Below are 27,783 nucleotides of genomic sequence, written 5' to 3'. Positions count from 1 at the left end.
GTCACCTCTTTGCAGCTGACAGCACAGACTTCCATCTGTTTGAATGGAATAGAGACTTCCCATGATGAAAAGTTAATTAATTGCAGTCCTAAGATTTTTTCTAATTTCAAGTACATGGTGATTTTTTCCCTTTTCAACGATTTGACATCTTAAGTCTGTAAATTTCAGTCTTTATTTCACATCATCTAAACTCTATTTACAGGCGTTTTTCTTTTAGCTGCAATCCAGAACTTTTCTGATGCAGCATAATGCATAAATGAGTAAGTAAATAAAAGTAAGAGTGTATGGTCTATTGAAACAAAATTGCAATCATCATACTTCATTGCAGAGCTTCAAAATCAATGTTTCACCCAATAACTTTTCCTCATTAAAGGCTTGTTAACACTACACGTGCCTGCTGCACAGCTCTAACCACCGGTGGTTAATGTGTAAACTTCACAGCAGTGGGGATGAAGATGCCCACAGGAACATTGGCCCCTGATAAGAAAACTGGTTGTTGAGTCACTGGACACACAAGTGGACGACTTCAGTGACATGCAAGCACAACCGCTGACTCTTGATTCAGTGTGACAGTGCTGAAACATTAGATCTGAAACCTCAGTTGAGAGCTCTGTTGTGGATTATATCACCGTCATCAAGACTATTCTGTCCACCTCATGTCAGTTTGTTTTGCTCATTTTTGCATTGTTCCAAGATTGAACCCACATTGGACTGTCTAAATTTTTGATCAAAGAGGTCCATGTTTGGATGATGTTTTTAATGATTTGATGAGTCTGGACACAACTCAACTTGTCTTAGAGCAGAGTAAGACTTTAGTTTGAGAGTTTCTCAACTCGTTCCGGAGCTTTGAAGTTTTTGATTGTGACATCTCCGAGACATTAGATCTGCTTTGTTAAAGATGGACAGTAATTCTGTGTGTGCTAGGAATAAGCTTCTCCACATCGATATCCATATAGATGAAAATGAACCTCAAAGAGGCATCCTGGACCTCCTCAGCAGACTCCGTCCTCACTGGAAGGCGCAGGACATTCAGATGAAGGCAAGTGAATGTCTCAATGCAGGGTTATCAGTATGTGCACTTACCCTGAAAAAAAAAAAGGACGTGATGTCACGTTTCTGATGCAGGTAATAAATAAATATTGATCATAGTGATCACGAACTGTGAACAGCGTATATAAAAATGATGCTACAGTTTGTAGTTTGGTAGTGTGATGTACTAAAAATGGTGATGAAACACCCTACAATAATAACTTCTTCATTTCCAAATACAGTGCAGCAGTGTTTCTATTGGCCAACAGAGCACATTCGATCAAATCTGAACAAAGGTGACATATGAAACCACACAAGCCGGCAGGACATCGCACTGAAATAGGAAACTTGACAGGCTTTAATAGAGGTGAATGAGAAACGGAATGAATGTTCGTACACTAGAGATGTAACGTGAACGTACCTTAACCCCTCCGTTCATGTACCCTAACCCCTCCGTTACATAATGAACAACGAGTGGGCATGTGTGATGATTCTAGACATAAAAAATTTTGTTGGGAGCTTGTAAAGAAAATTGATGGTTGTGTCCAAATACAACAGTTTTCTGGCAAATTTTAGACATACGGAGACACGTGGAATGGTTGGGATCCATTAGTAATACTTCATTTGGATCATCCAATATCTTTACTCATACTACTACATATGAGGTTATAATAAGTTCATGAAAGTGTCACTTTCATTTGCTGCATCTCTACAGACTGTGTAATGCTAGCTATATCGAATGTCGCATTATTGAGTTGCATGAAAATCAGTGGACATGACAATAACATCGCTGCTTCATGAATGTCACTTTGACAATCATGGTTACTCAATATTAATGTGCTTATAAGCTTTTGAGTGTGACCTGACAGTTTTGTATCTTCAGACAAAAATGGCAGCTGTAAGGACGGAAGATAAAAGATTTTGCCCTACATTCACTTCCATAAGGCATCCAAGTTGTTTAAATGTAGTATTATGATGTGGTAGTTGTGTTCATAAGTGATATAAAACAGACACTGTTTCACTCATTGTGTTACAGCTGCGCAGTTCAATGACCTCTCGTTCTATATTTTTCTTATTGTCAACAAATCTCATGCAGAGCCAACATGGGTATAAGATATATTAGACTTTGTACACACACACAATACCTGAAAGTATATCCATTCATCTATGGTTTCACTCTGCACATGAGATTTGTTGGCAATAAGAAAAATATAGAAAATTGTCACCTATAATTTATTTGCTTTCTACTGATTTGTGAACAGACTCTTGAGGTAGTGACCTGCGGGTGTTGACTCACCACAAGTGTTTATGGTGACAGATTGAGTAAACCTCTTTTCAGGACTGTGTGGGAACGTGCACAGATCCCGTTTGATTGACATCTTTCTAACTCTCTTTGCACCTATTAGCACAAATTACTCCTTTATGATTGGCTGTGCACAAATTCACTTGCCCTTTTGCATCACAGCAAGGCCAGGAGAAAATGTTTAAATTGAAAAGAGGCAACAAGTAGCAGGTTTGATGCATATTAGCTTTGTTCAAACAGTAACATGTGGTAGATGTAGGAGCTTGTGGAGAATAAATTGTAGCATGGCATACCAGAAAAAAAGTGTAGGTCAACATACTGAACATGTTAAATCACTGTAGGTTAGGATCTATGCAGTCTGTGCATTCAAGACAAACTTAAAACTAAAGTAATACAAGAACCAATTTTCATGTAGGCTCAGCCAAGCAAGGTTGTACCCACTTTAGGGAAAGAGGACTGAAGATTTTAATAAATTCTCGGCACAGGTCTGCTAAATTTCAACTTAAAAGAACTCTGAGAACAGAGACAGAATTATACAGACAAAAAACAGCAGAAAAAGCCAAGGTAACCAGACAACAAAAGTAGACTTATTTATTTTTTTAACCCTGGGAACAGATGCGTAGTGTTGGCTGAACATCAAGTCTGAACAAGATAATCCCGTTTTGGTCCCATGTGCAAACACAAGGTCCAATCTTTCAGAGAAATAGGGTTTATGTTTGTTAGGTGACAGCACGTTGGGTGGGTGACCTCTCAATCTACACCAGGTCCAGTAATGTACACAAAGGAGTAGATGTTTCCTCTCAGCCCTCAGATCCCAACAGCCCCTTTAATGATGTATTGGGTTCATCTTTTTGGAATATACAGAGTGTACAGGCGAAGGACAGATTCCTCCTGTCACACCTGCGCAGGAAGGTTGTCACATCCTATTTAACTTGTATGTAAAGAGAGTTTTCCTTTAAAGCTGCTTTCACTTATATTCATCTCTACTGTATCTATTTTGTTTATATGATTTCCTGTGTGTCTTTTAATTCTGTTTCATGACAAACGAAACAAAATGAATAGAAGTTCATACGCAGAGGCAGTTTGAGTACTATGATACACACACGTTTGGGTTTAAGGATGATAGAAGTAAATAAAATCAAAAGCATGTATTAGCATGAATCACTTGTTTAGGAAGTGCTGTTCATGGTGACTTTTTATGTTTTTAAATGACAATGAATAAACTATATCGACTAAAACACAAGAAAACTTGACCAGCTGTCATGTAAGGCTAATATAATACATATCGGAGACAAAAGGCTTTTGATGACAATGTCCAAGGCAGAGGAACAGTCCCGTCCGCTGTATAAATACTTCATCAGATGTCAAGGTGGGCATGTTTGTTCACTTTCCATCTAGATGAAAAAACTGTGTTCTGTGCAGATCCCATCTGACGCTCAGAAAATGCCTTGGAGACTGTGGCAGTGAATGAGAGACTTTGAGAAACCACTGAATGACAACAAATGTCCGATGAGGCCTTTGCAGGCAAACAGTGGTCGCTGTGGTATTGTTGTGTACACATGCAGTACACGCAGTTCAGCCTGTGCTGGAAGTGTGATCTTTAACGTCAACAAGTTCAGGTTGTAGCTCTACAGATGTTCAGCAGCATATCTGTCATTCATCTACTGCTTCATGTACTGTATGCATATTGTCTGTTTCTCTGTCTGGCTGCTTTTATTGTGCTTTCATCAATGTTTTGTTTATTGCAACAGTTTGAGATCACAATTTTATTGTATGCGGAGCAAGAGAGTCTTATCGCTGTTATTCTTTTCTGTGCTTTCAGTCCAGTTTTATTTATATAACATCTGCAGTCCTGTTCATGAAGTGTTAATCCTTTATGTCTGTTCACTTTGATGTCAGATTATCCAGTCAAAGGGGATTTCTGACGCTATAAAGGATTAAAAGCGGATGCTTATGCAAAGTTCTTCTGTTTCTTTTCAAGTATACAAATCAGTAATTGCTGGTTAATGATCTCTCTGTGTTTGTAGTTTTCACTTTTTGCACAATGCTGTGTCTTTAATGGGTGGTTGGTGAAAAATTTTCAGTAAATGAGCCATAACAGCGGTAAATTAGTGGCCTGTAAATTGATATGGTAGCAAAAGTTGTAATCCAGAGTGCTGAAACCAAACATATGGCATATTGCCATTGCCTTTATTTACCTTCTAAAGCCCAGAGTGCAGCCATGTTTAGTGTGAAATGTCCAAGATTGTTATGGATAAACAGTAAGTCAAGGAGTGTTAAATTTAACCTGTTATACAAACTAAAATGGCTAAAACAATCTGTAATTCCACTGTCCATGTATCAGAAAACTCATAAACACTATCATAAAAAAAATTCCCCTTATTTACAAGAGGTTTTTGTCGTCACAGTGTTATCATTGATATCTGTAATTACAATGTTCTTAGAAAGTCAGCATTGGTGTACATATTATAGACTCGATGAAGACTAATACTACAGTATGTTGAAAGTTTATGGTATAATAAAAGAAAAAAGGTTTTGATGTTTCAAGGTGTAACAGCTATGTATTAACCTCCCCAACAAAACAGAAAAAAGTCATAGAAAATCAGATGCATTTGGGCAATCTAAGCTAGGCTACTTAGCGTTCAGCAGGACTAATTTTACATTTTTTCTTCATAATGATTTGATTTAACTACTGCTTTATTTACGAGGCATGACAAACTCAATTACTAAGATGTTGGAGCATCAAAAACAGCTAGCGGTAACTAGCTGGCGAGCATTCAGTGCTGTTTGGTTTTTACCTCAGAAAATTACACAATTCTATGGCATAATCATTTTTATATATCAAAAAGTCAGATTCAGTTTTTTGCCAAATCTGTAATTCCCTTGTTTTGGCTTTGCAGTGCAGTATTAATAAGGAACAGTGGTTTTACCTGCAAAATCCAGGCTGTAAGTATTTTTCTGTATTCACTTCCAGACATTCACAGAAGGCATCACCAACCAGCTGCTTGGCTGTTATGTAGGCTCTCTTCAGGAGCCTGGCTGTGTTCTGGTGCGACTGTATGGAAGAATGACGGAGCTTTATGTGAACCGGGACCGGGAGGTGGAGATGTTCCAGGTCTTCCACGCCCACAGCTGTGGTCCGGAGATATACTGCAGCTTCCAGAATGGCATCTGTTATGAGTTTGTCAGAGGAACAGTGCTGGATGATGAGCTCCTCCGACAACCCTCCATATACAGGTCTCTGCTAGAACAACTGTTGCAGTTTGATTTGTTTAAATTTATTTTGTAAAGTTGATTTTTGCTCAGGGAAGCTGTGATGAGCATGTGTATGCTTTTTAGGGAATGTCCTGGTTCACATTCCCACAGTTACACGTTCACAGCTGGAAACTAACCAGTGCAACAACCAGCCAAGAAAAGCTGAACTCCAGTCTAATTATCTAGTCATGAACAAGTCATTCCAAAGTTTAAGCAAATTTCCAGAGTGCATCGTTAAAGAGTTAAATCTGACACAAGTTATGGTAACATCTGAAACTTTTCAAGAACTGTCTGAGTCACTCTGGGATCATATTTTATATTCATTTTTATATATTTAGGAAACCACTTTTTTGCTGAAATAAAAAAAAGAAATCAGTTATCACAAACCCTAAAAATTCATTTATACTATTTCTTTAAGTAACTGTTGTGTGAATAGTAATGATAATAATAATAATAATAATAATAATAATAATAATAATAATAATAATAATAATAATAATAATAATAATAATAATAATAATAACAATGAATTTTACTTCCCATTAATTACTGTGGTAAACTGCAAAATTCAAAAAAATGCCAAAATTTCAAATGTTAAGATAAATTCATGACATCTAACACATGTCCTTTGTCTGCCATATGATTCTCACATGAACAGGTAAATATTGGCTTTACTGTAGATATAAACAAACATTAACAGCAACAGCAATTACAGTCAGACAAATGTAAATCATATTGCATCTATTGTTAATTATTATGTTTACCAGTTACTATAACAAAGTGCATTTAGACCATCTTTGTAGTGTTTACAGTGTATCAAGCACAAAAATGGAAACACGTTTTATTGTTGTTCAAATTAACAAATTAGTTGAGGGATAATCCTCAATTTTAAATTTTAATTGTTGAACTAAACAAAATGAAACTGATGACACCACATGATGATGTAATATTAAGAGCAGCAAATGCTGTTATTATTACATCATTACAGTATATAAAAACAATATGTTTAGTGAGAGATACAGCATGGATAGTGAATGTAAGTATGTGATATAACATTGTGGAATTTATTATATTATTAGGTGTATTTATTTGAAATATTAGTTTAGTTAAACCCTAATATAGCAGTTAAATTACCACAGGCCTCATATAGATTGCATTGAGCATAAACGTCATACAATGCCATCAATATCTTACAAAAGTAGCCAAATACTTCCTGTGACTATTTTTTCTGGCTACTCAGTAGACAAACTGTATCAGTTCAACATGAACCTTGAATTTTTTTTTTCTTTGTTTTCTCAGAAAACAGTTATGTTTGAGGTCATATAAAGATGTTTGTTATTTAAGCATTTCAACTGGGCTGATGTAGACTTTCTTGTCAATAATTTCAGATGAGTCATGTTTCATTTTGAGAAATGTTAGGTAGTCATGCCCCCTGTTCTATCCATCATTCTCATGATAACAGGCCATCACCATTATTCTCACCACAGGACAGTAGGACACTACACAGCCAGCTAAGGCCGAACAGCAAAGGCAACAAAGGACATCAATCACCTTGCTCTCCCTGATACCCTCTGTGGGGAATACCCAGAAAACTTTATGTCATCACTAAGATGCCTCAAGAGTGAGCACTCAGGTGGTCAAAAGGTCACAAATGCAACAAGGCTCATTTTTTGAAAAGAAGAACAAGATAACAGCGCTAAATGGAAAGGGAGTCATGTTTCTTCTCTGATAATGGTTGTTTGTGTAATAACAGCGTCAGCCAGGCTCATCTGAGAAAATGTTTTCTCTCTGCAGATTGATCGCAGCAGAGATGGGGAGAATCCACTCGATCCAGCCAAAATGTGGTCAGCCTGTTGAACCTCTGCTCTGGACAAAAATGTCTCACTTTCTCAAACTGGTGCAGAACAATATCAACAGCAGCCCGGTCGAGCAGCGGTGCACAAAAAGGTATAAATGAAAAAATCATCTCAATGTGATGTTTTATTTAGATTTCATACAGTAACGTCACAAGCACATTTGCTGTCTGAATACCACCACATTCATTAATACATTCACATTACAACCCTTTAGCCTTTAACAGTTGGCTACAAGCAAGTTGGGACTATTTGTCTTGCTCAAGAGCACCTCAGTAGTAGACTCATTAAGCCAGAATACATGTTGTGAGCTCAGTTATTTTTTAATGAGATTTAAAACGCTAACAACCAATCAACAAAACAGTGCATGATAGACAAGTGTTTAGTTTATGATCTGACTTGAGCATAATCCTGCAACTGTACTGCTTATTTATCACCTCAGATTTATTCAGTGTCTGATTTTGTAGGTTAAAGGAATAGTTCAACATTTTCAGAAGTATGATAATTCACTGTCTTGCTAAAAGTTAGATGAGAACATCTATTCTATTCTCTTGTATTTCTGTTAAATGTAAGGCTATAGCCAGCAGCTGGTTAGCTTAGCTTAGCATAAAGCCTGGAAACAGGGGGAAACAGCTAGCTTGGCCCTGTTAAAAGGTAGCAAAATCTGCCTGCCATAACTCTCTAAAACTCATGAATAAATATGTTATACATTGTTTATTTAATCCGTACAAGAACAGAAGTGTAAAAATGACAAGTTGCAGTTTTACAGGGGGGTTATGTGTCTGACTATTTCTTGGCTGGGAGCAATACATTACTCTGCTGGTTGCCTGCCAACCTCACTGTGACAACCATAGGCTGTAGTGAAAACAAGACTCCCGCTAAGCTATGCTAAGCTACGCTAAGCTACGCTAACTGGCTGTTGGCACTTGAGTTAACCAGAAAGGCACATCAGTCAACCAAAGGGGCATTTTATGGGAACTTGGGCCAATCAGCACTTGTCTGGAATTTTTTTCCCATGTTTTTTTCAGTTTTACAATCAGTTTGACAAGCAAATATCAACAACCTGACATGTGTAGAAAGGTTAATGTTAGAGTAAGAGAGGAGTGCTGTCAATCATCTACTGTACTGAAAATTAAATCTGTTATAAACAAATTCCCACTGAGCCGGTGTTGCAAGGTAGATTTTTGCAGTCAGCCCTTTGATAGAAAACAGCAGCATTTTTTACTCCTTTATCTTTTAGGCACCAGCACTTCCACTGATGCCTTATCATTTTCTCACATGCCAAATGTACATTTCTCAAACCTGCTCACAGCGCTCCTCCTCTCACACACATTGCCTTTAAAATAACCGTCTCCGTGCTTGATTTGCGTTGCCACATTCACCTCTCTCTCGCCGTGTGGATGGAGGTTGTCACTGTGAGCCGTCATTGGTCAGAGGGACGAGGCGGAGGAGTGGCCTCCGTGGCAATGACGTTGTATTATCTATGACAGGGGTCACAGAATGAGAGGTGAGAGGGGCCTTCCAGACACTACAAAGAAACAGACACTCTGCCACGAGCTTCCTGCAGAGCTCTCCCTTATCGGTCAAACGTTCAACCTTGTTTATGTTTGCAGCGAAGGGGTCGGAAGTCCAAGCAAACTGAAAGCTGGAAGGTCCTGAGTTTCTTTTTTTTTGAACAAACTAGAGTTTCTTCTTTTTGAGTTTTAGCAAGTGAGTGAGGCAATTAGTACTGGAGTGAGTCATCCATAAAAGAGAGGGACTGTGGAGGAGCGGGTCTTTTATGATAAGAAGTAGTTTCAGCTTCCTGGATTCAGAGAGACAAAAGTCTCTCAGAGATCTAAGATAAAGCCAGTGCAGCTAAATGTCTTTATCCTCAGGAGGGCAACACACAGGCAGCTATTGTCATCCTCAGTCAGTATTTTCTACTTTATCTATTTTTATTATAGACAGGATCTTTTGTGTGTGTGTTTTCTGTGGAACTAAGCAAAGCTTTTTTTTTTTTTCTTTTTGTTGGTTATATGATAGACAATATCAATTAAAGATAATTTTGTGTTTTTAGCAAGTATAACCATAATTGAGTAAAACCACAGCCATGTCAGTTTAGTTTCATCTTTGGTTTTGACATTTTAAACTTCCTTCCTTCATTCAATTTAATTTTCATTTCATGTCCAACATTTGATTTGTTGGAAATCAAACACAAAGTGGAGCACAGGGAAGTAAATGTTCAGTGTCTCAGATAGATTAGAAAGAGATGAAGAGATTTATTTTATTAATCAGGGATTCTTTTTCAGCTTCAGATTAACACTGAACTTTCAGAACAATGTATAAATATTATAAACTCTTAATTTGTACAGTGTGCTATTTTGCACACAATGCGACACCGATCTGACGTGATACAAGTAAATGAATGAATCCGGAATATTTATTTGGGATACCTATTGTCATATGCATCTACAGGAGCAAACTGCACCACATTTAGAGGCCCAATAGATGGTGCTATACTGTGAGACATTTGTGTGAGCTGTTTAACACAGTCCACTGCTGCTCAAATACAGAAAGAACAACTATAAATAATATGGGTGGAAAAATAATAATAATAAGGATATAATGATAATAAAGAGTGCTGGAAAAGCACTATAAAGTGATGCACCTTATGTCTAGTGCATGTCTGTTTGCATATTCGCTGGTCTCTGGATGTTGCATGTGCATGTATACACACACACAAACACACACACACACATAAACACACACACACACACACTGAGAAGCAGAGACAGAGCAGACCAAGAATGAAAAAAAAAAAAAAAAAAAACAGGCATCAGAGAAACTTTTGTACTTGAGAATGTATGAGTGGTGGTATGAATGTGATCTTCAGAGGAAATGGTAAAAGAAAGGCAGAGAGAGCAGGAAGAGGCTGCACCTGCAGAGGAGGTCTTCAGCTCTCAAGCCACCCGCTGTGCACAGAGAGAGAGACAGATAGAGAGAGGAAGAAGAGAGAGAGAGAGAGAGAAAGGGGGAAAGAGGGAGCGAAAAAGGGGCTGCAGCAGCTGCAAGGTTCGCAGAGAGAGAGAGAGAGAGAGAGAGAGAGACAGTCCACAGTAGAAGTTAGAGATGGGAAAGAAAAGCAATGGAAAGCAAGAGTGCAACCTCCTCTTCTCCCAAAGGCCCCCTGCTACGTCTCCCATATGCACTCCAACGAATCGCATAAAACTGCAAAAAGGAAAAAGAAAAAAAAAAGAAAAGATCAGCAGTGCTCGGCTGGTGTTTGAAATCATATGTAAATAAGGCACATTGATAATGAAGCGCCAGAGGAGGAAATTCCACTAATTACCTTACAGAGACTTGACAGGGAGCAGGAGGCGACAGTACTTGACGTACTGTTTTTCATGAAAAGGATAGAAAAGAGAGGAAAAGATCTGATGGCAAGACGACAGGTTTCCATTTAAAGTCAATGGAAGTCTTTCATTTAGCTTTTGACTCAGAGTAATCGTTGGTTTCTATGATAAAGTCAGTTTGTTAAGTTAAAGAAACAGATGGGTTGAAAAGGAATCAGGGTGATTCACCATTCAACTATGTGTTTTAATTCATATTAGGAGAGGAGACAGATAAATTTAGCATGTCAGGGTCGATTTTAAATGACAAAGATTTCAAATATTCAAGTACATTCAACTATATAGGCCTAGTTTGAAATTAAAATGTACAATATTTTCACAATTTTCAGTTTACAGCATGAGTGGAATAACTTTTCGTAGTTAATTTAACAAATATTAAAAGTCAAGCAGGAAAAAAATAATTTTTTATTTCTCAGGTACACTGATTGAATAAAAACAAGTTGACACCTTCATGTAAACTATCAATTTATCCTTCCTCAATCTGCCTTTCCACAGCAGGAAGGAGGACTAAGTGAATGGACTAGAGGAAGATAATATACAAAAATGACTTGGCATGTTGTTGAGGATGTGTAGGAGTACTTGTATAAGGCAGCAGAGCCTCTGTGTCACGACTATAAACAAGGCTCTGCTCTTCTGCTTTTATTGTGCGTTCCAAACAGGCCTCACTAAATTATGTCTACAAGTGTGTATAATACCGGAGCATCTGTTTGTTCCCCTTCGAATAAATAGGTAGAGTTTAAATTACACTGTTTAAATTACCCTCTTGTCGTGGCCTGAAGACTGAAAAGAGAACACGAAAATTAATTAGGAGACAGATGCTTGCGCAGCATTTCTTCCAGGTGCATTTTGCACTGATGTCCAAGGACATTAGTGCCTTCTTTGATAGATCGAGTAATCAACAGAGTGAAAACAAGGCATGTAACCTCTCGACGAGGCTCTCAGAAAGGCTTCAGTTTACAAACATGTTGTTCCAAGAGAAGAAAAGTGTGGAGTTCATAACAAAGTTGCCCATAAATCTTCCATATCTGTACTCTTTCTGACAACGTCTGTGTGCAATAAAAGTCATATTCTCCTTTCGTTTACTTAGATCGAATTTAGATTTATTTTTTTTCTCTTAGCTGTCCCACAAGCATAGTTTATCTAAAATGTTTATCTTTTTTGTGAAAGGTTCAAAAAGGCTAAAAAGCTAAAAAGACAAAGCTATTTTTCATAGCCAGAAATTCTAACTTATGCACATCATCCTCTGAATTAATCGTAATAAGTCTGTGTTTTTTCTCTTTTACTGTTTTTTCCACATGGTGGACGAGCCTGTGACACAGCATTTATAGTAGACAGCAGGGCACTAACACTGCTGAAATGCAGACAAATAAAATTCTTTTTGTGTTACCAGTTCTTAAAGGCAGGTGAGTCATCATGTGTAAGAGGAAATTCTGGCATAGGTGGAGCCTTTCAAAGAACATTTGTAGCAAAAAAACACTTAACATTGATGCATACTTACAAATTGTGTGTTTATTTGTTTGTCATTAGCTTGCTTGTCATTAATCAGGAAGGATGTCCTATACTGTGGGAGGAAGACTGTAGATCATACAAAACAATACTTTTTTAAAGCATAAAAGCTTCATATACAAAAAAAAGCTAAAGTTGGCAGAGGGTGTGCACCAACCAAAGGAATAATTCAGTTAAATGTGGAAACCTAAAACTCTTTTTATATTAGATGCATTTAATTAATTACTTCCTTATTGTAAAGTGTGCCTTTTGTTGCAAAGTTGTACCAATAACAATTAAACTGCATCATATTAGAACTGAAGGACATGATACACTGTCTTAGATATTTTATGATTATAAAATTGGTAATGAGATGAAAGCAGTTTATCCATTTCTCCCCCGTAGATCGACTCTTTACTTAAATGAAACCACAGTATCATTATGGTGTCTGTGTCGGCTTCATCGTTAATGTGGTGTGAGCGATTTATTGATGACTATAGGGTGCTGAACTTGGGCCACCAATGTGTCCAATTCATTTGTGCAGCTACAGTATAAATCAAAGACACTCATCTTTCATGAGACATTCCTCCAAATGTTAGAGTGTAAATCTTGTCTTCTTCATCACCAAATAAAAAAAAAAAGTGATTTAAGTGGTTTTTGCCTCTTGCAGTTCTGTGTCTCTACAAGAGTTGCCGAGCTTTGAGACTTTGTCAGTTGAAATAGAGTCACTGAAAAGACACCTCTCGAAGATTGACTCGCCAACTGTCCTCTGTCACAATGACCTTCTCACAAAAAACATCATCTACAACCACAAAGAGGGTGAGGAATATCCTGCACAGGCTTCACATCACTTATTCTGGGAAACATAGTGGATGTAATAAATGAAATAAGTTGGTTTATGAATTCTTTTTTTACGTGGGCATTTAGCAGATTTCCATCAATCAGAAGCAATAAAATGACTGAAGCTAATGTTACAATAAATACATTTGTTTCTTTTCAATAGTATGAAATGCAAGTTACAATCTTTGTTCTACTGAAAATGCTTCCTCGCTTTATTAAACATCTTAGCTCATCTGTATTTGATAAAAAATTTCACATATTTCACAAGGATGTCCAGTGACTCAGTCTAAAGAAACTCATTGTTCCTTTGACTCCCACAAGGTTCTGCACTTCCAATAAAGGAGGGAGCATTGTCAGTTATACGCCTATATGATGTGTCCGTCATGTTGTCTTGGTAACCGTTGCTGCTTTCCCTCTCCTCCGTCAGGAATGGTGAAATTCATTGACTATGAGTACGCCGATTACAACTACCAGGCCTTCGATATTGGCAATCACTTCAACGAATTTGCTGGTAGGTCCGTGTTGTGATGAAAAGAAGTTCAATTTGCTTTCAAATCTTTTTCACGGCCAGAACATTTAAGGTTGTCTAATGTAGAATATTGAATGTAGTAAATGGTGCACCGTATATACAATACAGCATGTGATATGCAGAATCATTGTCCAGTTTTGTGCTGTCTCTTTGACTATGATATTGTTTTATCTTTCTGCCATTATGTACCATGAAACTATGTACTTCTACTGATGCTGCCAAGACAAATTGCTGTATACAGTATTCTGCTCGGTAATAAAAGTGCCTTTGATGTACCAGCTGTGTCACAGCAAGGCCTGACAGGGTTAATTTGAGCATTTGTGGAACAATCATCAATTTAACACTTTCAGATTGTTTTGAAGAACCATATCATGTCAGCTTTCAAGTCAAAACGTGGCAACACCAAACGATTGTAACAGAAGTAATCTGTAAAAATTAGCTATGTTGTGCAAATCTGGTCCAACCCCAGAAAATTGATCATGATGCCAAATTATGGCTGGAATGAGCCTAAATGTCATGAACAAAAAATGTTTATGTGTTAACTTTTTTCTGAGTGACAAGATTTTTATCTCTTGTTCCATTTTCTCATTTTGCTCTGAAGCAAAAGACTGTACGCTTTGGATTTTTTTTTAAAAAAATTCAAATTAAGCTGTGAGCTTCAAAGCTAATTAGAATTTTGACATGTGTGCACTTCACACTGTCATCCTTTTGCATGCTTCTTGCATCTTGTATTGTGAGTGTTTGAATATATGTGTTTGCAACATCATACAGGGGGAAACAATTAAATCTTCCTTCCAGTCAAACATTTAAAAAGAATTCTGTGTGAAATAATAATTTGTGTCTGATATGTTTTTTCCACAAAAAAAGTAAATTTAACTAATTAAGAATTATTCAAATGACATCCACTCATTCTCCCTCATTGAAAAATTGAACTATTAAGTTTAACTGCTGGACAGAAGATGTTTCCTACTTCACTGAAAAGTCCATTCTCAATATATGTGCACTGGATGTTTCAAGTTTCCACATCACACTTGTGCAAGTTGCATGCTGGACAACGATTGGCTTCCAAACTAGTAGCACATACACATGTTAAACTCACATTTAAAGGATAGATTCACAGTTTTTCCAGTCTGTCTTTAAGCAATTGACAGGTGCCTGTGTGAACGCCGAAAGAGGTTTTCGCTCGCCGTAATCATTCCTCCTTTTCATACTGACCATTAAAAGGCCCCTTCCTATTGTGCTTTCAATATAAGTGATGGGGGACAAAATGCAGAGTCCTCGTTCTGTGTGAAAATGTGTTCCAAAATTAATCTGAGGCTAATATAAGGCTTCAGCTGTCAAAATTGTTCAAATAAAGTGGATATATGGTTACAGCCTTTTTAGTACAATTTTCCCTCCTTTTGTTGCTATCCTTTCACCGCAGCTCAACAGGGAAACACAATGAGGGAATTTTGTACTAAAAAGACATAAACTTGGAAGATAAACATTGACCAATCAAAGTCAAAACGAGGACTGTGGATTTCGTCTGCCATCACTTACATTGAAAGCACAACGGGAATGAATCTTATAGTAGCCAGAACGAACAGGAAGAATGATTACAGTGAGCAAAACCTCTGTCAGTGCTCATATGGAGACCTGATAATTGTTTTAAGACAGACTTGGAAAATTGTGAACTTATCCTTCAGGGTGAGCACAGAGAAACTTTTCCTTCTTAAGCAGATGAATGTGAAAACGTAATTCTAGTGTCAAACATCCAAGTGAAGTAACAATAAGCAAAACACATTTTTGAGTGCAGGAGATTTGACTAAAGACTTGTGTCTCCACTCACAACAGATGTGGCTCCGAGGCAATTCTTCAATACTAACAGTTAGTCAGCTAGTCAATTTAGTTGACAGTAGACTCACATGTGTGTGTGTTGTGTGTTCAAGGTGTGAATGATGTTGACTACAGCCTCTACCCCAGCCGTGAGCTGCAGAGAGACTGGCTGACAGCCTATCTGGAGAGTTACAAGCACAGCACTGGACGTGAGGTCACTGTTACAGAGGCAGAAGTTTCACAACTCTACATACAAGTCTGCAAATTCTCACTGGTAAGTGTCTGCTCCCACCGACTTTGTTGAAATGTTGAAATATGTCATTATGTACTGCCTCAACACTTTGGAAAGACTCTACAAAGTGACAAATCTCTCATCAGTTATTTCCTTTTTTTTAAGTTCTGCTCTTGGAAGGACTCAAATATCTCAATATTATGAGATTAGTGTGGGCATTGCAACAATATCCATATGTGTGCAGACCTCTAAAATGGCAGGGAGGCAACACCTCACCATCACATTTTAACAATTTACTTTTCCAGCACCCTGAAAAAAAAAAAAAAAGAACCCTCTCCCCAAAGAAAACCAAACCCGATCCACAGCTGACCCACCACTGTTCAAAGTTTGATGGACTCCATCTGAGTTGATTAGAAACTGCCGCAGGGAAAAATGAGAGACAGCAGCCAAAATTATTTTTCTTATGACCACAATTTTCATTCTTTGGTGGCTCAAGTGGTGCTGGGCTATCTGTCTAAAAGTGCTTTCATAGCTCAACACAATATGCAGAATTGTCCTACCAATTTTGGGGGTTGGTGTGAATGTCTCTTGAAATAGCCCAGAAATGATGAGGAAGCATATTACTTTTTAAAATAACTTGTGTCTGGGCCAAAAAAACGGAGGGGGAGAAGCGGAGGGGGAAAAAGAAATACAGCCTGGAATGGAGTGAGAGAAGTGATAACATCATGTTGATTGAAATCAGATTTTCTATGACAAACTGAGGAGGATTCTTGACACGAGGGAAGTGGGAGAAATTGATCACTGACGCTTAACAAGCCAAGTTTCCAACTCGACTCATTTTGACGAGCTGTGTGTCGGACTGAAGGATACTGGGCCTGTTAATTGAGAAAATCACACAGAAATGGGTCTACTTTCCCTTAATTCAGAGGAAGTTAGCCAGCACATTTCTGTTTAAAAATATTCACAAGTAGAAACATTTTGCCCACTATATGATGTGTTTATCTCACTTACTTAATTAAGTTGTATCTTCTATTAAAACCCCTAATTCACCAATTAATACTGACAATTTTCATTACTTGTCGTTCGTCATGTGTGGGAGCTCTGGGACAAGAAAGTAAAAAAAAATAAGATTGTTCTATTTGTTGATCTTCTATGCTGAAACAGTTAGTTGATTAATTGATCAGTCGATCGACAGAAAGTTAATCGTTTGATGGAGAAAACAAACAATTTGCTTTAATTTTGATAGGCTGGAATTTTATAGACCAAATGATTTATTATCTGTTCTACCAGAACTGGCACAATGAAAGATCTGCACAATTTCTGACCATTTAAAGATATTATATAATGTATGTTCCAGTCGGATGAAGACGATAAGTAAGTAAAAGTAAGTAAATTGTCATACATCACATCTGTTAAAACCAGATGTTATAGTTGATTATGTGCAACTGGCTTTGGAAAATTTTCAAAATGATAATTATCAATTCAGTCTGTGCCTTTTCACTATTAATATATTTGTGTATTTTAGTTGTTTTTTTTTTTCATTTCTATGAATTGGAATGAAATTGAATTTGATCCTTTTGTATCACTTGGTAATTGCTTGGAATAATCAAATTACATTGAATTCACACTATACTTAAGAATACAGATGAATAGTCAAAACTCAGGAAGCGAGGAAACCAGTCTGCGCTTGAAGGAAGCTGTGCGGCTCCGCTGTGTGGCATCGACAAAGTCTGGCCGGTTGCCAGAGCTCTGTGGCGTGAAGCTGCCTCTTTTGAATCTTAATCCTTGGCAAAGTGTGCCAAGACGCAGTGGGGTCTTTACGACTCGTCCCCTCCTCCGTAGGGATCCCCCGTGATGTCGAGGCTAAAGCCTGCGGCTCTGTGATGTCACTCTCCCCACACGTCTCTCATCTCCGTTTTTCTCAATGGCTCCCTGTCACTGAGGGTCTCTGCTTAGTGTTAAACTAATGCTCTCTTAATGGAGAGCCATTATTAATCATAATGGAAATGTGCTCAATCTCTCTCCAACTAAAGACAGAGATTAGAGATGAAAATCCACCAGGGAGGGGGAAAAAGCCAAGAGAAAACCGCACATTGCTCTTCAAGTATTTCATTCCACCCTTTATTTGATTATCAAATAAAAATGTGATTATATCACTGGGCCACAGAACAGAGGCCTGTCTGGATCTTATTAGGACTTGCTATTAGTGGTCCTACCATGAAGATTTACAATAAGGGTGGAGAACAACAGAAATTTATGGAGGCATGGAAGTCTGCAAGCCTAAGTGAGCAAAGCCATTAAGGAGGGAACCATTCAATACAGAGGTTTGTCATTCTGACTGAGCAGCGTGCAACTGGCATGCAGCAGCAGCAGCAGCAGCAGCAGCAGCAACAGCAGCAGCAGTTATGGGAGCAGTTATAACACGACAACTGGAGGTCACTGAAGTGTGTTTTTACAGTTCTGCTCTATGCCACGGGGAAATGTAGCAAAACATTAAAAAAAAAAAGTTGGTGAAAACATACAGCACCTGTGATATTTCATTGAAAAAAAAAATCAGCAAGTTTACAAACACCACAAATATGATCCAGATTTTTATACTTATGCTTTTAAAAAACATATCCCGGTCCCATAGGAGTGTCATGTACTGGCTGCAGGCAGTTAATGACTCTGTCATTCAATTGGATGGCTCCGATTCAGACGCTGTCAACAAGCATCTGCCCTGCTGGAGAGTTCTTGAGCAAGATGCTGACATCTGACCCAGCTGTGACCTCCTTGCAGGGGGGCCAGAAGAGAAGTGTGCTTTTGAAGCTTTAGTTGGATCATCAAAAGCCTGTCTGAGATTATGAGATAGTATTGCACGGTAGTCACACATTCTTGCTGCCAATCCTTGACTTTATTATTGCTTGACATTTGACCAGTTGACTCTGCTTCGTGGTGACTGCTCTTTTTGTTTGTTTGTTTTGTTTGTTTGTTTGTCACTGTTTCGTACTGTACCGTCTCTGCCATGTCATCACTGTTTGTCTATCATGTATTGTCTTATATGTCCTGTTTGTATGTTCTTTTTACTATGCTTGCCCCAGGAATTGTGCCTCAGGGATAAATAAAGATGTTTTAATTGAATTGAACTACAGAAAACATAAAGTATTGAACTGACCGTGAAGGCCCATAACGTTACACTGCTGTCGAAGAACCAAATATAGATAGATACACAATTCAATGCATACTACATTCTGCAAATCTAAGAGTTTATATTACTGCTAACAGTTTTTCCGTCTGTTTTCAGTATTTTACTGCATCGTGTTGAAATGAACTTGAGTAACTAGAGTTAGGTAATCCAATCCATCAGATATGAAGTCCACTGTTGTTTTCTTTTACGCCATTGTTCTGCAGAATTCAATTTGTTTTTCAAATTTATTACTTATGTAAGCGCGTTAGTCTGCAACTCTGACGATACGATAAAAGCAGCCGTGACGTCCACTGTTATGGATTACCCCATGCAAGTTTGAAGTCCGTTCAAGGTCAAGAGTTTTCCTTTTGTAATGAAATTGATGGAAATGAATGGCTGCCTGGAGGGTTGGAAACTAATAAATAGTCAAATCTGAGATTCTACAACATGCTTTGAAAACTATTCAGCAGTAAATTGGCTGAAACATGAAAACTTCTGTTATGTTCCTTATTTTTTTTTTTTTTTCTCCTCCTCCGCCAGGCTTCAAACTTCTTCTGGGGTCTCTGGGCCATCTTGCAGTCACGATACTCCTCGATTGACTTTGACTTCCAAAGGTTTGTGTTTCTGATGAGGGCAACTTAAAGGTCCCAGGAAAAAAAGAAAGAAAAATGGCTTTTCCATGTGATTACCTTGTGTCCGCAGTTGGAAGTGTGTGTCTGGGTGTCACTTTGTATAAACAGTGTTTCAGTTTCTCATAGCGCTGTGGTTGTGACTTTTTGTCCGTCGAATGCCACACAAAATTGGCCAGGTTGAAAATTTTCGAGGTTCAAATCGACGTGCTCCTGACATTAAGCACCGCCTTAACATTAACAACATCTTAAGGGCTGTTTAATGTAAAAACACATGAAAACCACAAAGAAAATTATGACTTCAGTGTACTTTCATGGGACCACCTTATTACTTAACATCATCATACATCACTTCAATATACACAAATGGAAAAGTATATTCAGCACATTGAATTCAGGCACTCAGTATTTTATTGCAATGTTTAGACAAACAGGAGCTTCATTAGGATTGCCTGACAAAGAATTTGTTGGCAAAGAAACTGCAATAAAGGACCGTGAAGTTGAACCCAATGTGTGGAAATATTTCATTTTTTTCCACCGGTACTTCAAGACTTTGTGTATCCAGAATCTGGCATAAAATGGGTGGGACACTTCTTCTACTCCTCTTGTCACTTCTAAACTCAGACAAAATATTTACACATGAAATTCTTTGCCTTTCTTCACTTTTAAACCACACATCATGAAAAGATGAAAGCTTTCACAAAGACTCTCCAAAAGCTCAAAAGTAATTTCTTTCCATTTTAAGTGTATTATGATCCACGTAAGGACTAGTTATCTTTAAACAAGTCCAGGAGACATTCCTCACTACCAGCAACCAGACAATAAAGTTCAGGAGGGCAAAATGTTTCCCTCCACCCCCACTTTTTCCTCCTTTCTCCCTTCTCTGTGTGCCCCACACCCGCCACAGTTGTGATCGTGATCCTAATCACTATTGACATACGGCACCCTCCCCTCTGTGTGGCTTTCTGTGCCCGCTTGCTAGATCAGCGACAGGGCCCCCGCCTCATTTCGATCTGGACCTCGGAGGAAATGTGATCCAGAGGGGTGCTGAGGCACAGAGGCACTATTGTTCCAGTGCCGTCGGTCCTCCCTTACATATATGTCTCTCATCCCTGGCTGGGCCACATGCGCCTGCTAGACGTCTGCTCTTCTAAGCCGCCGGCTGAGGTTGTCCTAAAGTGCATGATGAGGGTCGGGTTACCTTTCTTTAACTGGAGGGTTGAACTGAAATGAGCTCAGAGAGCAACAGTAACGATGAGGAACCAGGTCTAATGTTTGAAGGCATCGCTACCTTGCTAACCCCGTTCGCCCCAACATGCACACTTTGACACACACACACACATAGATACCCTTAATCTCCCTGCCACCACTATTTTCAGTATTCTTGATTGTCCATGCTATAAAGAAGGAGACATCGTCGATGGTGATGGTCAAGCTTGTCTTTGCTTTCATCTGTTAAGTTAAATACACTGAACACATGCAGCAGTAACAGCAGATAACCTTATGAGGCTGTCCTTGACATTAAATAGCTTAAAGCAACCAACATTTAGATTCAATAGTAAAGCAATAATGTGATATTTTGATTTTGCTGTGAAAGGTCTCACAGAGGAAGTTGCATAAAGGCCTCACAACAGCATTGAAAACTGATAAATGGCAGTTAGCAAGCTTGTTGGCGTTGGACACCTTTTTCCCTCTTCAATGGAATTGATTGTTAGGTGAAATGATGTTCAATGCTGAGAACAAAATGTCAAGGGTGAGTGAATGGAGCAGTGCAGAGGAATTAGAAAATGGCTTGAGGAGCTATTGTGACTGACTAGTTCTAGCATGTCCCAGCAAGTGTGCTAACAGTAGTTCACTAACTATCCCTAATAGTAATCTGATGTCTGGTGTGTGTTAAGCCATCTGATATTACAACACTACGGTGGTATTGTGGCAGCTAATGTGTTAGCAAACAATTGCCTACTTACTCATAGTCCAATACTCACTCTCTGTTTGGTTTCCCAACAACTCCGGACACAAATATCTGGCTCTCTGGCAGATACAGTAGCTACTCAACTTTCTTCATCTAGCCAGTTTTCTGGCTTCAATTTGTTGTTGGGCAGGTAGCACGTGGTGGGATTGTCAAAGCCTAACTGCTAAAAAAAACAAAAAAAAACAACAACTGCTTGCTACTGCTGGAAAACTGGGTTGAGAGCGGTGAGACTGAAACATAGTTAATGAACTGTAAAACCCAAAAAATCATCTTAAAGACACTAAAAAAGCTGGTTTATAATTCTCTGTGGCTTAATCATGGCGCAAGACCTTTTCACATTAAACACAGTCTTTTAATTTAAGAAATAATGAGTAACACAGCTTTAACCATAATTTACTTATCATGACCCAACTTTTTCCTAAGCTTAACAAAACCGGTTCAGTTGCATAAACATGAGAGAAAAACACACAGCGCGCTGCTGCTTTATGATAAACAAGTTCTGTTAAGGAAAGAGATAGGAAGTTACAGTGAAACCCAGAGAGAAAGTGTGTATGTGTATGTGTGTGTGTGTGGGTGTGTGTGTGGGTGTGCGTGTGTGTGTGTGTGTATGTTTCCTCCCACTGTTATCCTCCTGAGCCAAATCTCCACCGACTTCCCAACGAGTGACAGGCGTCGCCCAGGCCTTGTGCTTTAACCAAGGCCAGATGTAGATGTGACAATAGGGAGCCACAAGGGGAATGCAAACCCGCCCTCCCTCTACCGTCCATATTTACTTTCCTTATATGATTTTATTCATGTGTTGAAAGTGTCTGCAAGTCAGCGGTTTAGATTTGTGGACATGTTGGCAAGGCGAGCCATTATTTGACAAAGACATTATTATGAGGAAATGAACAAGGAGGAGGCCCACTGTTTGGAATAGCCTGACTGCAAAATTGAGGGAATTGTGCACAAAAGCACATTGTGAAATGGAATACCTGCTTTGGAGGGAGTTCATTTTCCCCTACTTCTGCTAAATAGAAAAACGTCTCAGTTTCATCTCTGATGATGATAAATGTTAAGCACGCTAGTTTTAGGTGTCGGCCTTAATAAAAATAGGGATGAATGGGATCGTCTGTAAAGGTTACTGTTCCTTTAAATGGGTATACTCAAATATAATTCTACTCATGAAGGGTGTTTGTGTGTGTGTGTGTGTGTGTGTGTGGTGTGAAGGATAATTAGATTAGCAGAACAAAATGGAATAACCACTGATTGTTTCTTGTTTTTTGACACTGAAGCTCTTTTCACTTATTACTTTAACAAACTGATTGTCCATTTAAATAATTTGAGCTTTGAGAAGTAGTGTTTGTGTCATTATACTTACTGTGTGTGAAGGCATGTCATTGATAGTACAATACTGCTTAAAAGTATATCTATATATTTAAAAGTGTGATCTTTTACTGTAAATGTTATGGATCAACATTTGGGATCATTCTGCTTTCTTAAGCTCCTTCACAGTTTTTCAAGTCTGTCTTAAAACAATAATCAGGTGCCCATATGAACACAGAAACATGCCCACTATGAATCATTCCTCCTGTTCATACTGACAAATTATAATCAGAAGATCCCTTCCGAATGTGCTTATAATGTAAGTGATGAGAGACAAAATCCACAGTCCTCGTTTTAAAATGTAGTTTATCTTAAGTTAATGTGAGACTTCATCTGTCTGCGTTAGTCAAACAATGTGGATATCCAGAGTTACAGTTTATTTTAGTAATCATTTCTGTCTTCGCATCTTTACAGACAGTGTTTTCAATTTCAGCTGCAGTGGGAGTATAGCAACAAAAAGAGACTAAAGAGGCTTTAACTTTTAAAGAAATCTACTTGATTTGAATAATTTGAACAGCTGAAGCTCGTTATTAGCTTCAAATAAACGTTCAAATACATTGGCTGTGGATTTTGTCCCTCATCACATACATTGAAAGTAGATTATGAGGGGATCTCTTAATATCCAGTATGAATAGGAGGAATGATTACAGCAAGAAAAATATGTGTCAATATTTGTTTGGGCACCTGACTGTTGTTTTAAGACAGACTTGAAAAATTGTGAACTTATCCTTTAAGGATAAAAACCTTACCTTGATGTTAACCTGCAAGCCAGCACCACACTAGATAAATACATGCATTTATCTGTTGCAAATCTAGACCATATCTCACAAACTCCAGGGTTCAAATCTACTTCTACTTAAACTATACCATAGGTTTAGAATGAAACATGCAGGATTGGAGGATTGTCATAGAGAAATTTGATGTTTGCAGCTGGACAGCCACTATATTTTTCCAGTTTGAAAATCAGACTCAAATATTTCATTCAGTGACCACCAGGTTTTGCTTTCATCCAATCAGGCTTCATGTTGCTGTCTGAGTGAATGAGAGAACTGTCAATCATTAACAGTAGCATGCAACTCAAAAGGATTCTGTCCGCCCAGAGAAAACGCCTGTTGAGCCTCGCCAAACCACAATGAGAGATGTGAAGATTGTCCGCTGGCTCTGCCAAGCTAACGCAAAACCCATTTATCCCTCCAAATTTTTATTAATGATTTTGCAGCTGCACCACCTGACTATCAGCAGCAATAAGCTACAGGTGTGTATTTCTGTATCTAAAAGTGCCCCTTTAGCGAAGCAAAGGAACAACTAAAAAGAAGAAGAATTGCAAAAGATCAGACGACCGAAGCCAAACTCTGACACAGTAATTAGAGAGCAGTTTTACCCGGAGATACAGGTGGGGGAACAGAGTGATGCAAGTAACTAAAGTAACTAAAAGGCATGTGTTTGAATTATCTTTTTGTCCCACCGGGCAATAAGAGAGAGAAAACTGATTTGGCATTGAGGAGTTCAGTGAAAGCATTGATTAAAGGACAAACTCTTCTCTGTGCCTCCATTTTCTGTGCTTTTGAAATTTCACTTAATTTCAAATATCGTATAATGGACAAGGGCAACGGTGTACTCAGACATCAGATTTACTGAAGTGTTTGATAATATGGTTTGAACAAATACAAAACCACTTTACTTGCAGTTAATTTCTGAAATGCATTCAAGCTTTGGCACAGCTTCCAGACTCAGTGAATAGAGACTTGATGCTATATTGTTATGCAAGTTTTGCAAACAAAAATATAGTGCTCACCTTTAGCTATAAGGAGACCTGCAGCGTGACCTATAGGGAACACTAGAAAAACACAATATTGTACAATATATTAACTTCCATCTGATGAGTCTATATCTCTAAGATCATTTCAAGGTATTTGTGCCTTTCATCTTTTATATTATGCACAATGAGTGTGAGATATAGAGGGAATAGTTTGGAAACTATTGAAGCTCTTGATAAGAAAGACAAGACTTGACTAGAAATGTCTTCTAGTAATTTAAATATTTGCAACAAACATTAAATACAGACCAGATATATATATATATATATATATATATATATATATATATATATATATATATATATATATATATATATATATATATATATATATATATATATATATATATGTATGTATGTATATATATATATATTTATTTCTATGTATTTTGCATGCAAGGTTATCATAGTGTGACATTATGCAATTTACAAAGACTAGTAAACATCAGTTCACCATCTTTACCATGCACCTATACATTCATGGACAGGTTTTTAGTTCAATGCAGAGGAAGTTCTCAGTTCATTTTCATAACATTATATAATGAAATTACACTGCAGAAGTCTGAAAATCAAATCACGCACAAGAGAAGATGAAAGGTTATTGAATTATCAGACTGAAACTCTTTTGCTCAAATTACATTTATTTTGCCCAAACCTGGTCAAGCTAAGTGGTAATTGAGTTACATCATATTTTCATTCATTGTTGTGTACTTCTTATATGATGAATACACATAGTCGCATGCCTCAGATCGAACAATTTTACTTTTGTGTCTTCCACAGGTGCCCGTGTCTCCTGTACACAACAACCTGACAAAGAAGCCATTTTCAAAACATCTGCGGACATCACATTTGTGTGCTATTTTTAACACAACAAACATAATGACAAAAGTACAGGCCGCTCTAATAAAATATAGATTTTCTGAGGACAGATGTCTATGAAAGTAACCTTAAATGTCCCTCTGCTCAAAGGAAGTCACAGAGGCAGAAAATTACACTTTAAAAATACATTCACATAATTGTTTGTTTGTCTAAAACCAATAGAAAAGACAAAGGAAGGACTAGGAAAGTTATTTTATATGCAACAAATGTCTTGGGACAGATTTGAACTCATTACAGTACATTGTGATCATGCCCCCTAAACATTCAGGCCACTAGGATGCAGCAAACAGTGCACTCTTTAACAGCAATTTGGGTTGTAGATAGTACTCTAGATAAATACTACAGTATTTATCGGGTGCTTTGCAGAAAAATCTTATGTTGTCTGATGTTTTCTATCCTCTGCTCCCTTCCTAGATACGCCACGGCACGACTCAACTACTACTTTGAGAAGAAAGAGGAATATTTTGCACTAACAATGAGCTAGAAATGGAGAAAACTAGCCATACCCTGCTCTGTGAGCCCAAGAGCGATGTGAGCCATGTCCTTTTTTTTTTGTCGCATCTTACAACACTACATAAACCCACTGTGGAAATGAGGGCATAGAATGAGCTTATAAATGTGTTCCCCATTGTTTGTTATTTCAGGCTGTAGTGTGAGTTAATGTGTTTTGCTATCACTGTGATTTTTAAAATATTTGTTTTACCACAGTCAGTATGCCGATAAGCGTATTTGGCAAATTGAGATGAAGTTCATGCCAGAAACACATTAATTGTTCCCACATTTAGCCGAGTCGCATGAAGCCACAAAAACTGAGCTTGATCATAAAACCCATAAGAGGGTTACTTGCAGGCTTATTCAGTGTGCACCACAGTTCTGATGGAAAACAAGTCCCCATTTCAACTCATTTACTGTACCAAGTAGTGCATTATTTCAATTCTTTGTCCCTTTGTAGGACTATGTTGCTTTGTATATACCTTGCAAGATGTTCACCAGCCATACAGTAAACTGTAAATTTTAAATTTTATGTCAATTTAAATTTTAATTTAAGCACTGTACAATCATGACTCAGTCACTTTATATTATTTCAGGATTTTTCTTTAATTTGGTGATGTTACACATTGTAAAAAAGTCAATCAGAACTGCAAAGGGAGTCAGCCATTAGACTCTGTTGTTGCAGTGTACTGCCGAGAAATCATTGTAAAAAGAGTCTGCAACAGATCCTGTTTATTGTCATAACAAGGAAAAGAAAGCAACAACTTATATAATTAATAATGGCAAAGTTTGATCTGTGTTAATTGGTAATTTGTGTCTTGCCAGCATCACAACAATACCGCTTTCACATCTAAATTATACGAGCTCATTATTCATTTCATTAGCTGTGGTTGTTTTTTTTCACGTCATCACACCTCTATGAAAAAGTTTCCACTTAGGAGCAAATGTAACTACTGTTACATACTTTATCAAAATGTTTGTGCAGTTTAGTGTTCATTCTGACTTCTGACTTTTTACACCACACCCTACAACCTTTTAAGATGTTATTATCATGTGCATCCTTGGAAGTGTGATGTAGTCCATTAACTTGTCAATGTCCCAAATGTTCATCGAATCAGTAACCTGTTGTAATTTAAATCAACGTATCATGCAATAATGAACACTGTGTATATGTAGAACACAGTAATGTAAATTATAACTTACTAAACTAAGAAGACATGTTTGACTTGTCATGGCAAAATATAAATAAATAAATAATAATAATAACATTAATGATGGATCCTGTCAGTTTTTATTTTTGCAGATTTTTATTTTTACTGATGCGCTCTGGGATGATTTACATTAGTTAATTAATGCACACCAACATTTTGTTCAGCTGATGCCAATATATAGTAAATATCATATGACTCATGTTGTATTGAATGAATGTATACAATGATTCATTTGTTACTGAAACGCAATTACTAATGATTAAGTCATTTATCTTTTGAATAAAAATGGCTACACGTTTTGATTTATGACAGAAGAGGCCAGACTCCGTGTGTGTGTGTCCCTGAATCCCTTCTATTGTCTGTTTCTAACCTGACAGGAACTCACATGTCAAAGCTTTGTTACACTCATTTGTCTGTTTACAGAAGATTTCTGCTATCAGTACAGCGTGTTAATGTACCATGTAAAATTAAAGAAATTATCAGCTGCTCCGGGCAGTATGGAGAATAGTCATTTCCAAGT

At 37.7% G+C, this 27,783-nt stretch overlaps 1 protein-coding gene across 1 annotated transcript; it reads left to right on the top strand.

The window, feature by feature from the left end:
- Positions 1 to 512: 512 nt before the first annotated feature.
- Positions 513 to 27,324, top strand: LOC122985135 (ethanolamine kinase 1-like). Its single transcript, XM_044355529.1, has 8 exons — positions 513 to 1,039; positions 5,307 to 5,569; positions 7,382 to 7,534; positions 12,988 to 13,136; positions 13,585 to 13,668; positions 15,615 to 15,775; positions 19,440 to 19,513; positions 25,975 to 27,324. The coding sequence occupies exons 1-8, from the start codon at positions 899 to 901 to the stop codon at positions 26,042 to 26,044; spliced, it is 1,095 nt and encodes a 364-aa protein (XP_044211464.1). The 5' UTR covers positions 513 to 898; the 3' UTR covers positions 26,045 to 27,324.
- Positions 27,325 to 27,783: the final 459 nt, after the last annotated feature.

This window comes from Thunnus albacares, chromosome 7 (genome assembly GCF_914725855.1).
Source record: "Thunnus albacares chromosome 7, fThuAlb1.1, whole genome shotgun sequence".
Taxonomy (NCBI): Eukaryota; Metazoa; Chordata; class Actinopteri; order Scombriformes; family Scombridae; genus Thunnus; species Thunnus albacares.
The sequence above is the reverse complement of the archived record's forward strand: the minus strand, read 5'-3'. Positions and strand labels throughout refer to the sequence as shown.